The sequence below is a fragment of the Neopelma chrysocephalum genome, unplaced genomic scaffold (assembly GCF_003984885.1).
Source record: "Neopelma chrysocephalum unplaced genomic scaffold, ASM398488v2 Primary Assembly neopelma1_128, whole genome shotgun sequence".
Taxonomy (NCBI): Eukaryota; Metazoa; Chordata; class Aves; order Passeriformes; family Pipridae; genus Neopelma; species Neopelma chrysocephalum.
In genome coordinates, this window is record NW_020897790.1 from 1465098 (window position 1) to 1482075 (window position 16978).

General features: G+C 44.9%; 1 protein-coding gene across 2 annotated transcripts in view; it reads left to right on the forward strand.

Moving 5' to 3' along the window:
* Positions 1–16151, forward strand: part of MOB1B (MOB kinase activator 1B) — a 22667-nt gene extending 6516 nt beyond the window's left edge. For both annotated transcript variants that reach the window (XM_027698498.1, XM_027698500.1), the window contains exons 2-6: positions 6367–6533; positions 9334–9427; positions 10705–10838; positions 12354–12517; positions 12786–16151. In XM_027698498.1, the coding sequence (XP_027554299.1) occupies positions 6367–6533; positions 9334–9427; positions 10705–10838; positions 12354–12517; positions 12786–12863 (637 nt within the window). In that variant the 3' untranslated portion in view covers positions 12864–16151. The remainder of the gene's footprint in view (positions 1–6366; positions 6534–9333; positions 9428–10704; positions 10839–12353; positions 12518–12785) is intronic.
* The last annotated feature ends 827 nt before the right edge of the window (positions 16152–16978 follow it).

The following is a 16978-nucleotide window of genomic DNA, read 5'->3' on the forward strand; positions in this document are numbered from 1 at the left end:
TGCCTCTGATGGTTGTTGTTTCCTCGATCCAGACCCTGTTTTGCCTCTTAATCCAAGTCTAAGTGTAACCTTCCCTCTAGGTGTGAGGTTTTCTGTTGGGAAGTTGCCGAGTGTTTCTGTGTTTCTCCTTTGCCACGTTCATATCCTCAGCCTGTGCTGTGTGGGGGTTACAGTTGAGGGCAGCCTTTTATAAAGTGACTCTTCTCCCATGAAAATTGAGCTAAATTTCTCCTTTAACTGCCTTTTTCCTGAACACATTAAGAGATGGTTCCTTTTATTGTGTTTAAAAGGATTGAAGGCTGTCTTAAACTCTTTAGTTAGTCTTTTTTTTTCTCCCTTTAAAAATGCCCTGATTTCTTAGGTTGTATGACTAGATTTGCTTTAGTCATTCATTAAGCATTGGTTTCCAAAAGCACTGATCAGCATTTTGGGAAGCCATCCATGTTCTGAGGCATGTTATCCAAGCACTATATTTGGTGTACAAGTAAGGATCTAATTTGATGCTAGAGCCAAGCTTTTATTGCTGCAATTTATCACCCTCAGCGGGTTGTAGATGGCTTTCTGCAAAGCTCTGCTTCTTAAATGTATTTACAGGGTGTGACTGTGACCAGCAGTTTGGGATGCAGAGGGCATTAGTCACGTAAGGATAATTTAGCTGAATGTAAGGAAATCTGTGTGGCAGGAGGAGAAGTTTGCTGTGGTAAGCAGTGGATACCTTTAGTGTGGGACACTTGGAAGAAGTAGGGGACTAAAGGAATCACAGGTAGGAAAATACTGTTGATCACCTGCTTTATTCCTGGGGAAATGCTCCTCTTTTTCCTCCTGCCCCAGCAAGCTTGGTGATGCTTTATGGGGCTGGCAGCGTGTGTGAGGCTGCCCGAGGCAAGCTGGAGCTCTCTAGGCCACTTCAGGACATTCTCAGTGACTTGGGGAAAGATCTTGAACTCCTTCATGCCTACTTAAACGGTTTAGTAAACCTTCTTCCTCTCTTAAAGCTTCCAGGATCTTTTCTTTAAACACCATCCGGCATGTTACTGAAAGAAACAACCCAGACTCAGAGCTTTATGTATTTCCTTAGGAATTGCTCATTTTTATATATGGGAAAGGGTTGGATTTTTTTTACAAAAAGAAAGAAGTGCTGTTGTGTCCACTGAACAGTGTATTGGGTACGTTCCTGCAGGAAATAGGTTGGAACCTTTGTGGAAACCAAGCTTGGAAGTGTAACTGTGCCACGTTCTGACTTGAGTTTGAGTTCATGCTGTGCCCTCCCTTTTGAGCAGGCTGGTGCTAATTGACAGAAATCAGGGTTTCCTGAGAAAAGAGGGGAAACATTAGTGAGGAAATAGTGCTGTTTAGTGTGCAGGGAGCTTAATTAGTGACTGAAGTGGTCAAAATAGTAAACTCCATCTCATAGGAAAAAAACCAAGCAGTTGGAGAAGAAGGAATACTTCTTGTTCACCTTCATCAAAGCTGCCAGTAGCCTGGCCTTTTTAAGATGTGCTATCTGAATATTAGGGTATTAGAAGAAATAAATCTGGTTTTGATTATTCCCTACAGTTCCACAATGTGTGTTTGTGTACTTACATAGTAAGGGTCAATATTGAAGTAGTAAAAGAATGTGGATCTGATTGAAAGGACCCAACTGAACAGCCAGAAGTCCTCAGCTTGCCTAAAGTTTTCCTGTGCTGGATGCTGTTGTAGACTCGTGTTTGTGGCTCTGGCCTGCCCCTCTCCTTGCTCTCCTGTTAGTCCTGCAGGGGACAAGGCTTGGGAGGTTGAGTCACTTCCGCAGCCGTTGGCTGCCCTGGGAATAGTTTAATTGTGTTTGGAGTGCACAGACAGGGCTCTGGTAGTATCCACTGAGGGCAACTGTGACTTGCTGTGTTTATTTTGAGGGTTTTCCAGGAGATGAAAGTGTATTAAGTGAATGTGTTGTAAATGAAGCGAGGGAGTTTATTCTGTGTGTGAGCATAGCAAAGTGGTGATGATTTCCTGGTTATGTGATGGGGTTCTGGATGCTTGCTTGTGCCTTGCCTTGGGAATTGCGATTGCTCGGGAGAGGGGTTGCATCCAACTGGGTAAACAGCAGGAACACCATGGGGTGGGGTTGTAGCATAACACCTCCCCCTTGTTTACAGGCACATTCTGAGCCTGCAGACGGGAAAAACGGAGGCAGAGAGAAGCTTGGCTGGAAAACAGGCTGTGGCCACCTAACATCCCTGTGGATTTGGCACTGAGTGTCAATGCAGGACAGCTGAGGGACAACTCTGTACCCTGATCAGAGCTCAGCCAGCAAAAGGCTCCCTGTGGGCGTGTTTTGGTGCTCCTGAGAGCTTCTGAGTTGTGCTGGACCGCTCCTGCATTGGCTGGGTTTCACTGGCTTCCAAATGTGTGTGTACAGGAGGAAGAAAGCGTGTTTTAAGAATGTGGATGTGTACGTGTTATGACAGCTTTAACTCTGGGGGGTGGTGGCTGGGACAGGCAAAAGCAAAACTGTTCCTTAAGGCTACCTTAAATTACTTTCTCCTTCCTGGATGTGAATCATCTGATAAACTTGAGCTCTTTTAACATGTTGAGTCTTGTGTCCAATGGTACCTGTGTTTTTGAGGGGCTCTTCATGAGCTTGTGAGTTTTCTGCCATCCTGTATGGAGTTTCAGTGTGTGAAGGCAGCTGTTTTTCCCAGAAGGGGAAGCCAGATTTTAGTCCCCACCACGATGGGTAGAGAATGAAAAATCTCATAAAACCCTGCTGATTTACCTGTCAGTACTCCAGTGGAAGAAGGCACCATTTCAAACCACTTATGGTCGCTGTACCCCTTGAGAAGCATCTTCAGGTTGAAAAGCCTACAGAGAATTGAAATTACTCCATGGTGCAGCAAATAAGCAATAAACAACATCTGTCCTGTTTTTATAGGGAAGATCATGTGTCTGTGGAAATTTTTCAAGTCAGTGCCACTGATTCTTGTTTAAACAAAGAAACAATCCAAAATGAAAGCCCTAGGCCTGGAACTGCTTTCTAACCACTGCCTCACCTTTTGGGAGAGCAGCTATGTTGTGGAAGGAGTTGGCAACTCCTAACTCCTTCCCAGAGCTGCTGCGTGGAATGCCTGCATCCTGAATTCTTCCCTTGCTTTTGTTACCTGCAAATTCAAGTGGCTGGACTGAGGGAGGCTTACTGCAGTAAGCAGGAACTGGACTGGAAAACAGCTGAGTTTTTGGTGGTGTGGGAGCTGGAGGAAGCAATGCCTTGCTGGAGCGCTGGCTCCCTTCAGGACAGAAATGTTGTGACTACTCGATTTTAAAAATAGAAATGCTCAAGTTTAATCTCATCAGTGCAGATTTTGAACATGTACAGTTTCATTTTACTTTCTGTCCTTCTGATGCTGTGGTTGTCACAGGGAAGACGTGTTTCAAGTGCTGCAGCTATTGATTTCATTGCCAAAAAGTAGCTTGAACTTCTATTTTCATTTCTCTGTTGATATGTTGGCTAGTGGAAACTAACCCGATCCCACTGTGATGTTTCTATTCTTAGCAGGATGTTATCATTTGAAGCCCTGTATTATTGTTTAAAGGCTGGAAATGTTTGCTTTTCTGGAATTTGGGTCTTGTCTTATAGTGTTTCTGTGTTTAGAAACAGCAGCAGGAGAAAGGAGACAAGGAGGTGCAGAACTAAAACTTGGGGCTTCTGTGGTAAACTCAATTGTTGGCCTGTGGCAGTGGGTCCCTGCCTCAGTTTCCCTGTGTCTAGTGATCCCTACTTCAGAGGTACTTTGTGAGGATTAATTAATGGTCACAGAGGCCTTTGAAGATGAGAAAAGCAGGAGCTGAAGTAGGAAAAGTTTCCATGCCCCAGGTAAATGTTCTGTGCGCTCTCTTGAGTTCAGCTTTTTCGGAATCTCTAGAGCGCGTCCAAATATTTTGAAGGGCTGATTTCAGTCTGGCCGTGGTGGTGGCTGCTCTGGGGAGGCACTGAGTGGTGCAGCTGTGCTTCCAGGAGTTAGTTCCTCACACATTCCCCCAAGGAAAGGAATGACACCCGTGGCCTCGGCATTGTGGAGCACTCAGAGGGATATAGGTGGCAGGCGCGTCCTGAAGACGGTGCCACTGCACAGCAGGTGAGAGCTTTGGGTCAGTTCTGTGGTAAGAACAAGCTGTGAGGGCGTAACTTCTATTCCTGAGCAGCCTAAATTTTTCTGATTTGATTCAGGTTTCTGCAAATCTGCAGCAGGCTTGATGGAAATAGGTGAAAAAGCTCTGTTGAAAGGCCCTGTGGACAAGTAACCACTCACCCGGGAGTGAGGAGGCCTAAGCCAGGCCAGCCCAAGTGCTTCCCCTGGGAGCACCAAGGTTTAGGTGGCTCCTTTCCTGCAGTTGCTGGGAAGTGCATCAAGAGCTGAGGCTGGATATTAAAGCTGCTGTGAGTGTAGATGTGCCAGTGCTGCGTTTGAAGCTGAAACAAGCTATTGAGGCAGTGCGTGGTGTGAGCAGGACTCCTGAAACTTTTCCCTTCTTCTGGAAACATTGCCTTGCCAGCCTAAGGCAGTACAGCCTGTGGAATCCACATCATGAAACCCACTCCCCTGTCAGCAGATGACTGGATAAAATTACAACTTTGGAGGAAATTTGGTGTTCTTGCCTTTACAAGGGAGTTGTGACGTCCGCGTGGGGCTGAGCGGCGCGTGGGCTTCTGCCGGTGGGAAGGGCTTGTTGTGGCTTCCCAGCCCGGCTCCAGCTCTGTGAGTCAACTGCCTGAAACACACTTCCTGATTTAGTGCTGGGTCGGGCTGCATCTGCCACTGCCAGAGCTGCACTTCCCTGTAAAAATAGAAGGGCATAATTTGCTAGAAACGGCGGATGTGGGAGTGAAGGGAGCAAAGCGTCCTTGGAATCGCAGGAATTTCTCTTGAAAGACCGGGAATTGGCTGTGACAAATAGTGGGGGTGATGCAGCATCTTCCCCGTTTCATGGCCTTTTTATGTCTGAGGAAAATGGAATCTTTGGTGGTTTCTCTGTCCCCTCTCACTTCTGCATTAATATTAAGAGATTCTCAGAGGCTCTTAACAGGGAAAGGCAGGTGCTGCCTGTTGGCTTGGAGCGTTTTAAAACCTGGGGAGAAATGGCTAATTCTGTTATGGGATGTAGCTGAAAATGAAATATCACACTTGACCCAGACCTTGATGATTGTGTGCATTGTTGGCCACCTGGCAGAACTCTGTAAAAATTGCTTTTTCTCACTGATTGCTCAAAGATTTGAGGAAGAAGACCTGCGACAAGAAGGCTTCCTAAATCTGTCACGTGAAACAGATTATGAGCATAATAGGAGAAAAGAATTATTACTTATTTGGTTAAGTAATAGGAGAGTTTCTGAACGAATAAGGTAATTGAAGTAATGTTTGCAGTGATGTTTATAACCAGGCTTTCCAAGAAAAACCTTGTCCTATAAAGGTTTTGTCTCAGAGAAGCTGTCCCTGAACTGTGTCTCGAGGAGTGTGTGACCATGCATGCAGTTAACTGGCTTCTCATATGGTGAACTGCATAAATGCATGGAATTCTGATAATTTATTGCCAAAATTGCAGCTATTTCCATAGCACGTGACGACCAGCAGCCTGCATTTATCCTAATTACTTTTCCTTTTGGATGCCTGCCTGCCTTCCACATGAGACTGTTTCCTGCTGTCTTAGGGTGCCTGTGCTGGATTTGGGTGCAGTGGGAATTCCTGCCCAGAGTTTGTCAGAAGAGACTACTTATTTAGGGAGTTTCCTTGTGCCTTATTCCCAATCCCTCATCCCTTACACCCCACTAACAAAAATTTCTGTTCAGCCCTTAGAGAGATGGTAAAGAATTGCCCAAGTGTTTTATATAAAGAAGGGAGATCTGGGTAATATTTGTAGTGAAAATTGTGCTGTCTGGGTTTCACGTCTTTCCACTTGGAATTCAGAACTCAGTTTGCCTTGTCTGACAGAAATCTTTTCTCAGCTCATACACAGAAACATTCACAAATATTGGCTCATCTGACAGTTCTCTGCAAATATTTGATTTTGCACGTCATGTTTCTGACACGTTAGGGGTTCATGTGCCATCCGGGCTCACTGCCATCGTTTAAAATTCAGATGTCTAAACTTTTCTTCTGAGCCAGTCCATGTTTTTCAAACCAAATCATAGGTAAGAAAATGGTTTAAAACAAGGCAAAATACCTGCTACTTTTGCATCCCAGTTTTTGTTAAATACCCTGTTTCAATGTGAAAATGTGTGAGTGGGGAGAGGATTTAATGTCAGTCTTGTCCTTACGTGGGACTCGTCTGCTCGTTTCTTTTTTTCACTTCCCATTCCAAAAGGCCTCCAAATATTTCCTCTCTCTTTTGCAGTGGTAGTCGCTCTTCCAAAACCTTCAAACCAAAGAAGAATATTCCAGAGGGGTCTCACCAGTACGAACTGCTAAAACATGCCGAGGCCACGCTGGGAAGCGGCAATCTCCGGATGGCTGTGATGCTTCCAGAGGGGGAAGACTTAAATGAATGGGTTGCAGTTAACAGTGAGTCGCTGACCTTTTTTTTCCATGAGGAGGGTGTTGGATGTGGGCTGACACTTGTGGGAGGACAACTGTGTGCTTCTTCCTGTGCCTGGAGAAGGGGAGGCTCGGGGGGTGGACCTTCTCGCTCTCTCTGACTCCCTGACAGGAGGGGAGAGCCGGGTGGGGGTCGGGCTCTGCTCCCAGGGAACAAGGGACAGGATGAGAGGAGGCGGCCTCAAGGTTCAGGTTGGACATCAGGAAGAATTTCTTCGTGGAAAGGGTTGTCGAGCATTGGAAGGGGCTGCCCAAGGGAGGTGGTGGAGTCCCCATCCCTGTCCAAGGAATGACTGGATGTTGGTCTGGTTGGACTCGATGATTGTGGAGGTCTTTTCCAACCGAAGTGATTCTATGATTCTAATGGGCTTTGCAGTTTTCATCAAGTTACTTCATTTTGTTTCTACCAAGTTCTGAGCCTTTGGTCTAGTAAGTCTGATGTCATTATTTTAACTTCCTCTAAAGCTGGCTGTCCAACCTCTGCGCTTTCACGTTGGACCATTATGCCCAAATTAATGTTTTCTGATTGCTTGACTGTGTTTCCTCCTCCTTCCTCTCCCTGCTGCATGAGTTTTTCCCTCTACTCCTCAAGAATGGATTATCCCATGTCCCATCATGCTCTGTGGCCTGTGCAGTTCTGGCTGCCACAGACCCTGTCCGGGTGTTCCCTCATCTTTTGTCTCTGAGGCTTGGTGTGCTCCCGTGGTGGTGTGGGATTAACTGTGCACTGCAGTAGAAATCATGCTCGAGATAAATGTCCTCTGATTGTTTCTGTGGTTCTGCCTATTTCTTCTTGCTCTTTACACATTTGGGAAGTGAAACTGTCCTACTGACTTGAACCTTCCTGTTCCTAATTAGCCACGCAGTGCTCTAGTGCTCCACTTGCCACTGCTTCCAGGGCCGTGCTGGAATTGTTGACACCATCCTTTGTAAGAGTTTGTTCACACTACATTGCAAAACTGTCTAGAGAAAAAGCCAGCCCACTTTTATGAGCAAGCATTGCTAAAGATGCTTCATGTGTTGCTGGCATCCTTCCCTTTCGGTGGTTCCTTCACTCCGTGTCTCTGCTTTCCCGTGCGGCAGCAGCAGTTTTTCCTTTCCCAAGTGACTTAACTGCTGAATTAACTCAAATGAAATTATAGCTGTATAATTAAAGAGTGAACTGATGATGTGCTCCTTTCCTTGACAGCATCCCTCCACCACAGCAAGCCCCAAGAGCGTGGTAGCTGTGAGCCCCTTCTGCTCACTGGGATGTCTCATAAGGAAATGAAATGTGTGACTTGGTGTCCTTGGTTTACCCTGCACAACCCTGAGAGCACAAAAACAAACGTGCTCTGCTCTTCCCCTTCTTGCTCAACCCTCAGCCCGACCGATGTCTTTGGGGAAGAGTTGACGGGCGTGGGGGTTTTGAGACTTCCAAGTGTGGGATTTGCCACAATCAGTCATTTTGCCGGAGCCTGTGTGGGTTTTCTGGACACGCCTGCCTTGAAGCAAACGCTGGGCCGTGGTTTCTGCTGGGAACAGGGAATGGAAACTTAATTAACAGTTCTTGTGTGCACTTAGGAAGCAAGGGCTCGTGTCCTGCTTCTGCTGAGCAGTAGCTGTAACTTCCTGCCGTGATGTTTTTGTAATCTTTCACGTTGATTCTCTGAAAGATACCTGGAGATAAAGTGGATTTTATAAACTGGTTGCAGTGGCCACAGTTCCTCAGAACAGAACCTGCTGTTGGTTATTGTAGAACCCTCCTTTCAAAGAGTTTGGAGTAATAAAGCACCAAAGTAGTAAGAACAATGGGGATATTTAGGTGTGCCAACTTTTGGGTGTTTTATTTCAGTAATTCAGCTGTAGGCCACAAAAAAAAAAAAAAAAAAAACAACAACCAAACCGAAAAGGTTTTGGCTAAGGGAAATGCTTTTCCCAACATGTAACAAAACTTAAAAAGTAGCACTCCAGAACAAAGCTCCCAAGGCTAGTTTATAATGAGGAAACATTGTGGACTAAATATTGATTTGTGGTAATTAGTTGATATTCTAAGGACAGGAGTTGTTTGGTGCTGTAGCTCTTCCTGTGCCATGACCTCTGTATCCAACTCCCATGCATGTAACTAAAAGACAGTAGGGTTAGATAGGATATTGGGAAGAAATCCTTCCCTGTGAGGGTGGGGAGGCCCTGACACAGGTTGCCCAGAGAAGCTGTGGCTGCCCCATCCCTGGAAGTGTCCAAGGCCAGGTTGGACGGGGCTTGGAGCAATGTGGGATAGTGGAAGATGTCCCTGCCTATGGCAGGGGGGTGGAACGAGGTGATCCTTGAGATCCCTTCCCATCCGGACCAGTCTAGGATTCTCTGAAATGTTCCTGGAAAAGGTGGGCATTTGGAATAAAAAGCCTCAGGGAAGCCTAATGAGTCACCTAATGAAGAAAGCTGGAAAGTTTACACTGAAAATCTTTGTTTTATTCCACACTGGCCAGTAGAGTTTGGGATTCTGATAAAACACACCAAAGATTCAGAAAAGGAGGTAACTCTGCTTTCTCCTTCCTTTTTCTCCTTCCAACTGAAGATTTTGCTGCAGTGAACAATTACATAGTTGTTGGAGGCTGTTCCAGAAAGTTGGTGGTTGCGTTCTGCATCTCTTTTATAATGGATCTTAAAAAAAGCAATAACAGTGAAGTTTGTCCCACCATAAACATGCCAGGATCTCTGCTTTACAGTCTGGGCTGTAGGAATGTTGTGTTGCAGAGTGTTAATGGGTGGTTTTGATGCTTTTCAGCTGTCGACTTCTTCAACCAGATCAATATGCTTTATGGGACCATCACGGACTTCTGCACGGAGGAGAGCTGCCCTGTGATGTCTGCTGGCCCAAAGTAAGAGCCTTTTGGCTTACCAGAATCTTCCTTGTAGGTATTGTGCAAATATTAGATGTCTGGATAAGAATCCCCCACCCTGTGCCTCGCTTAAGTTTTGCTTCTTGGATTCTTGCCTATGCTTTTGTGCAGACATCCAATGTCTGTGCTTTTTTTCTGCTCTCCAGATGCTTTAGTGTCTTCCAAGGAGGAAAATACCTGCATTTCTGAGTGAGTGGTGAGGGAGGGCTCTGCTTCCTTTTGAATTACTGTGAAACCCTAAATAAACAGTAAAGAAAAGCAAACCTCTCCTCCGCTTCCAGAAAGGGATATTTTCCAGTGAGGAAAATGAGCCATGATTGGGTTTTCTGTTTATAGATGGCCAGTAACTTGGGGTTTTAGTGTTAGAAAATTCCTTCCTCTGAAAAATGTGTGGTGGTAGTGGGGGGTGAGGAGGGAAGGTTCTCATTGCTGGATGTTCTTTGGATGAGATTTTCAGCATGGAATTCTCTTTGTTGTCTTGCTCTGGCTCCAGTCTCATCCTGGAACCTCAGGATTGTCCTGCATTTATACCACTTCAGTCTTGATATTAGGGCAGTGCTGGGTGGCTAGGGATCCTGATTTTTCACAAATCCAGACACATGGCCCATTTGGCACGCCTGGGATTTTTGCATGTGTTCTGAGATACAAAATCAAAATGCTTTCAGGCCCTCTGATTTGTTGCTGTTGGAAAACTGGGATCATTTTATCCCGTTGCGAGCAGCACCGTCACAATCCCTCATCCAATTTTTTTATGGTGAAATTGTTCTCCCAGTTGGTGTTCTGACAAAACTGAATTTGTTAAACAAAATGAGAAGGCAGATTTATCAGATGCTGTTAAGCTTTGCATACAACCATGTGTGTGATTTTAAAAAATAGAAACGCTTGAAAGCTGGTGTTGTCAGGCTCCCCTCGTTATTGTGTTTGGGTGTTTTAAGTGATTATGTTTCCAAATTATCCACCTTCTCCCGTGTCTGGACTGGTGTCAGAGGAGTTCCCCAAGCCAGGCAAAATAGCTGTTCCATTCTGAATTTCACGAGGGCATGTTTCTCTCTGGATGTGTGCGTAGTCTAGAAGCTTTCTTAATCACGGGATCGGAATCCCAGACTGGTCTGGGTTGGAAAGGACCTTAAAGTCCATCTTGTTCCTGCCGTGGGTAGTGACACCTTCCATTAGACCAGTTTGAGGGGAGGGAGCAGCCTCCCAGGCCTTGGCAGGCATGATTCCTTAGTGCTAAGGAATGTCTTGTCCCTCCCCAGGTACGAGTACCACTGGGCAGATGGGACCAACATCAAGAAACCCATCAAGTGCTCTGCGCCAAAGTACATCGATTACCTGATGACCTGGGTCCAGGATCAGCTGGATGACGAAACGCTATTTCCTTCCAAAATAGGTAGAGTAAACAACCAGAGCTGAACAGTGGCTCTGGGTTGCAGTTGTACAGGAGTAGTCAAGTCTCAGGGCAATAAAAGGTCTCCTTAGTGACTGACGCGTAGGGCCAGTGTAAAAGCTTATATTATCTGTATAAACACACTTATCTCTCGAGATAAAATGGATGGGGCAGTGCATGAACTCTGATCCCTCTATCAATACTCCTAATAAACATCTCTCACCGTTCTGAATGCAGGAAGTGCTGTTTCTACTCAATAACTGACTCCAATCAAATCTGATGGGTTTTTTTTCCAGTTTGAACAGTGAGTTGTTTCTTTAGAAATAGAGGATCTCAAACCCTATAACCAGTAATTGGTACAAACTGGCAACTTTTTGACACAGGAGGGGTGTTTGGCATTCAGGAGGAATTTCTGGGCCTTACCTCCAAAGAAGCTGAATTGCACCTTTGATCTTAATGATTTTTTTCTTTTTTTTTTTTCAAGTGAAGATGAAAAATAGATGTTTTAAAGAGGTTTCTTTTCTTTTGGAAAAGTAGGAGGAAAATAGTGACCAACCACCAATTCAGAAACATTAACAAGGGAGATCTCTTAATTGCTTTAATTTTGTGAATAGTTTCTGAAGCTTTTGGCATGTTTTCATTAACCTTCTTCAGAGAAACAGGGCTGCCTTCAGAGAGAGAGAGAGAGACTTAAAGGCCACAAGCTAAGCAGCTAAATATGAACTTCCCATGTGCTGCAGCAGCCAGAGGAGGAAATGAGATGGACATGTGCACAGGGCAGGCAGGAGTATGAAAACATTGCTGGGGTCTGAAAGCATTGGTGAGGTTCTGATTGGCCTTACAGCATCCAGAGCTTGGGCCTCTGGCCTTCAGACAGGACCTCAGCACTTGGAAAAGCAGCAAAAGACCTAAGCTGACTGGGGAAACTGGTAGGTGAGGAGAAGCTAGACAGGTTTAGTCTTTTTAGGTGGTTGATGCATATCTTTTTTTAGCCTGGGGATGTGTCAACTAAAGAGATTGGTTCGGAAACAGCAACTGGCTACTGGGAGCAACAATTTTAATAGAACCTGTGCAGTGACAAAGGTCTGCTGTTGAAACTGCTTTTACCTGTCTTGGGTCATTTTCCCTGGAATGACTGAAAGGAGTGTGTCCCAGAATACTGAAGCAGGCAGTTCAGAAAGCAGTATCCTGTGGCCAAGGGTTTGGGAAGAGCAGGACGGAAACGGGAGTCTTTTCGCTGGGCAGGAGGCAAGTGGAAGAGAGCCTATTTCTGATTCCACTTTGGTCAAGAGAAGTGTAATATTCCGTGGCTGATGCCAAAAGTGGTTTCAGTTACCTACTCCCAGGTACCTGGTGGAGCTTGTCCTTGTGCCTCAGCCCAAGCCCACTGTGATTTAGGGGCGGAATTGCCGAGCGGAACCAAACAGCCTTTCTTGTGCAAGAGGGAGGGTTGGGTTATCCTGGCTTTTCAGATTACACAAGCGTTGAAAGATAAGCCACCTGTTTCCTCGTTTCCAGGCGTCCCGTTCCCAAAGAACTTCATGTCAGTGGCCAAGACAATTCTAAAGCGTCTCTTCAGAGTCTACGCTCACATCTATCACCAGCACTTTGATCCCGTGATCCAGCTGCAGGAGGAGGCACACCTTAACACTTCTTTCAAGCACTTTATATTTTTTGTTCAGGTAAGGAGACTGCAAACAGTGCTCTTGCCTCAAAGCTACATTACTCCCTTTCCCTTGTGGGGAAAAAAAAGAGCATTTTCTTACTTTTCCTTCCTTTAAATGGGGAGAAGACCTTCAGGCAGTGGCACGTGGGCAGGAAAAGGCTGTAGTGGCTAAGCCTGGAATAAGAGAGCCTACTGCCAAATGAATTCTGGCTGAGTGAGGCTTCTCACCTGAGCTGCACGTGCAAAACTCTGTGTGTGTGTCTTTCTCCTCATCCTTGTTGCAGGAATTCAACCTTATTGATAGAAGAGAACTTGCACCACTTCAAGAACTGATTGAAAAACTCACCTCGAAGGACAGATAAAAGGAAGAGGACTTCTTGAAGTCACTTGTTTCTTTAAGCAAGCGTGTGGTATTTGTTTTTTTGTTCATTTGGTTTTTTTTTAAAAAAAGAAAACAAAAACAAGCCCCTGTGCTGTCACCAGTGACAGCCGAGATCTACTTTCTGTGCTTTTACTAGGGGAAATCTTTTCTCTGTTAGTGACACGTGGTAAATAGCTTTTTTTTTTATTTTTATTTTATTGTTACTCATTGTGGAATTTCTAGCAGGTGCTGAGTGTTTATAAAGGAAATGTGCTTGGTTGGGGGATTGACTCTGCTGGTGGATGGGTTCTTGTGTTGTGTCAGTGGTAGCCCATTCTCATGAAGTCCCTAAAAGACTTGCTTACATTCTCTAAGTGCCTTGGCAGACTCACTTCTGAGGTGCAAAGCACATACAATACTGAACATTGCTGGAAACAGAAGATATGTACTAACACCCAGACACTTACTGATACTTGTTCTAGAAAAATATATGTATGCTTACACTAAAAAAAAAAAAAAAAAGCCATAACTTGCTGAAATCAATGATCTCCAGCTTTTAATACAAATACTTGTCTTATTTTTTTAGAGATGAATATGGAATTTTTCAAAACTAGATAATTTCTTACAAAGAAAAGTGAAGTTCTAGTCGCTGCAGCGAAACGGCCAAGGAGGTGTCAAAATCACACACAGACCTTGTACTGAGCAAGTACCTCCACATCTGTTGCCATGGAACTTTTCCTGGTTGCTTTTGCTTTTTTAACAGGGAAGCACCAGTTGGGTCACTCAGCTTTTGTTAAGCTCCCGAGCAGTTGCCAAACGAACGTTTAGTTTGCACGAATGCAGTTAGGGGAAAAAACATCCGTTGTCAAAAATTGCACTGGGGTAATACTGAGGAAAACCTGGATGGAAAAATGGCTAGTGGAAAGGTCTTTTTAAGTTAGGAGTACAAAGCTCTGTGGCCTGTGTTTGTTGTGGTGGGAAATCTATCTCCGAGGGAAGCAAAGTTCATGGACCACTTTGGAGTTAGGTTAGCATAGAATCCCTACTGCTGAGCACAGATGAGGTATTTCAGAAGAAAAACGTGTAAAAGCGAGGCTTTGCTTGGAGATACCAGTGCAGTAATTCACATTTTTGGCATACTCCTGCCCTGGGAGGGTTTTATTCTTCTTGTTGTTGCAGTTTTTTTGCTTTTTACTAGCCAGTTTTTTAGAAATCCAGAGGCATCTGCTGCAGTTCAGCCAATCAGAATTGGAATGTACTAAGGAAAAAAAAAAAAGAGTCTTTGGTGGATAGTGTATTTTTTGTATTTAATATCTGGCAGTAGAGAGACTTTGAGTAGTTTCTAGGCACGTAATAAAAGCTTGGAGATCATGATTTGCCCGACAGCTGTATGAACACATTGTTTAATTACACAACACTTGAAAATAACACCATTGAAGGTATGTTTGCAGTGGTGGGGATTTAGTATCCCCGTGCTGTTTCTATTTGCAGCTTTTCATTGGTTTTATTTTTTTTTTTTTGTTCACTTGTAAAAGCTGTGGGACCAGAAGTTGAGGTGTGTTTACGCTCTCGAAGTCAGGGCACATGGAAATGCCACACAAAATGGAATCTGGATCAGGTGAATGTGTTTATAAAATAGTGCATTTATGGAGGGAGAGGGGGGGACACCCCCTCGCCTCCCAAACAAACCCCAGAGAAACAAACCCCGACGGACTCTGAGGGACCCCGAGCCCCTGGAGACGGAAACTTCCAGCTTTGTGGTCATTGGGAGCGGGAAGTGCCGGTGGGGTTAAACCAGGCTGTGCTGCCAGCGCTGCCTGAGGCCTTCCAGTCTGACAGGGTCAGAAATCCCATGGTTTGGGGTGGTTTGCAGCTCTGTTGGACCTCATGAGGGATTCGGGTGGTGCCTTGAGGAGGGGGCACCTGCTTGGAGCTGGGAAGGGGCGGATGGCCGAATCCTTGGAGCTTAGCCACCCCGGCAGTGCTGACAGTGCTCAGGTGATGGATCCGGGATGTCTTGTCCAAGTCTTTCAAGTCAGGGATACAAGGTAACCGTGCAAAGAAGAAACAAACCCATTGTGTTGTGCTGGTGCTGGGAGCTGAGGGCAGAGAACGGGTTCCAAGGCCTGTCTGCAAGTATCCAGTTTCTTTTCCTGCTTACTATGCAATGTAGAGCTTTGAACTTCTGCTTTTCCTTGGAGATACTGAGGAGCACTGTCCTTACTCAGTCCTTAGGACCTGAACCCTGTCCCCGTGTCCCTGGCCCTCAGTTAACAGGTAAGGACACCTATTTGCTGCTATGGACTCGACTCACCTTTCAGATTGTTCCTTTCTGTTTCCTGCCCCTGCCCCCTTTCTCCCGGATCACCAGACACAGTTTTACTATCAACACCTCCTTTTGGGATAGTTGTTTTTTCCTTGCTCCCCCCTGCCTACCTGCCACAGTGCAGTTACTGTACATAACCCCCCTTTTAGTTGGATTATTTAAGAAGCTGCAGCACAAACACAGATTCCTTGCTTTTTTTTCCCCACTAAAATATTCCCTTTTATGCCGAATCTCGTTTCCCTCACTGCTGATGGCAGTTGTCTCTTTTCCAACCTGCACTCCTAAAACCACTGGCAGTTTCATGGGATGCCTGTTATCTTTCCCTGGATATCGTTTCTTTTAACATGAGACTAACATTGGTGATTTTCAGTGTTAAACCTTCTTATTTTCCTGCTTTTCTTACCGTTTCCCCTTACCAGGTTCAGTTTGCAGCCTATAGGAAAATAACCAATTAAGTTGGGTTTTTTTGTTGTTGTTGTTGGAAGAACCAATTCCCTAAATTGTTCATAGAGTAATGTATTTTTAGGGGAGATTAATTTTTTATAGCCACTAAACTATACTCATTATTTTTGTACGTTTGCAACTTGGGACATTTTTCCGAGCCGTGTCGTGGAGGGAACACTTATTTTCATGGCTATTTGACTGCTTGGGAATGCTGTGGTTGTGTTGTGTAGAGGCACATCACCTCAATGTGCAGTGGAAGAGAGAGAAGGATGCAATAAAGATGAATGAGGTTTCAATAAAAGGCCATTTCTGAAGGCAAAGAAAAAAAATAGTATATTCCAAAAGCGACACTAACCTTTCCTCCTTTAGAATCCTAAAATATATGGGAGAAAATACAGTGTAAAGTAAAAAAAAAAAATGCAAGGAGAGAACCCTTACTGTGAGCTAACTGTGCCAATACCGCTTCAGTTTGTAGTCACTGATGGAGACTTTAGTTTTAAAGGAAAACAGCTTTTGATTAAAAAAAAAAAAAAAAAGAAGCTGAATGTCTGAAAATCCGCACCGTGTTTATTTGAGAGTTGTAAATAATGTATACAGATGGTTGTATGTGATGGGACAAAATATTTAAATCCTAGGGTTTTTTTTTTTTTCAATAAGAAACCGAAGGCTGTTTATAAGAGAAAATAAATAGCTATGTTTGACCATGACTGTCTTTATTTCCTTCTTGGACTTGTTTCTAAAGGATCTCCTACTCTCAAATAGATCTATTCCCCCCCCCCCCCCCGTATATTGTGAATGTCTTCCCATGACACACCCGAGGATGTCACCAGGTGTCCAACATCACTCGTGGTGCAGACTCCGCCCTTGGCCCTGCCCAGTAGCACAGGTGTCTTTTTATTTTGGGGAGCTCTTCTTTCTCCTCAGAGCCTCCCGTGACCCCAACAGCTGCCGGGCTCCAGATTTCCCACTTCCCATCCACACCTGGCTCTGTCTCGTGGTAAGTCCGTTCTCATGCGCACTTGGTGGAAAGGTGGTGAAAAATCTGGATTTTGCCACAATTTTTCAGCACAGATCTTGGGTCAAGGCTGTCCCACTGCCTATGCCCAATCCATAGATCTGAGGGGTTTTCCCTGTTTAACTCGATCCTCCAAGAATCAAAAGGGTCCTGTAGTGGGATGGTATTATGGGAAACATGGGTTTGTTGGTGGCTGTTTGGGGGGTTTAGGGTTTTTGTAGAATCTTAGAATTCTGGAATGGTTTGGGTTGGAAGGGACCTTCAAGATCACCTCATTCCAACCCCCTGCCATGGGCAGGGACACCTTCCACTATCCCAGGTTGCTCCAAGC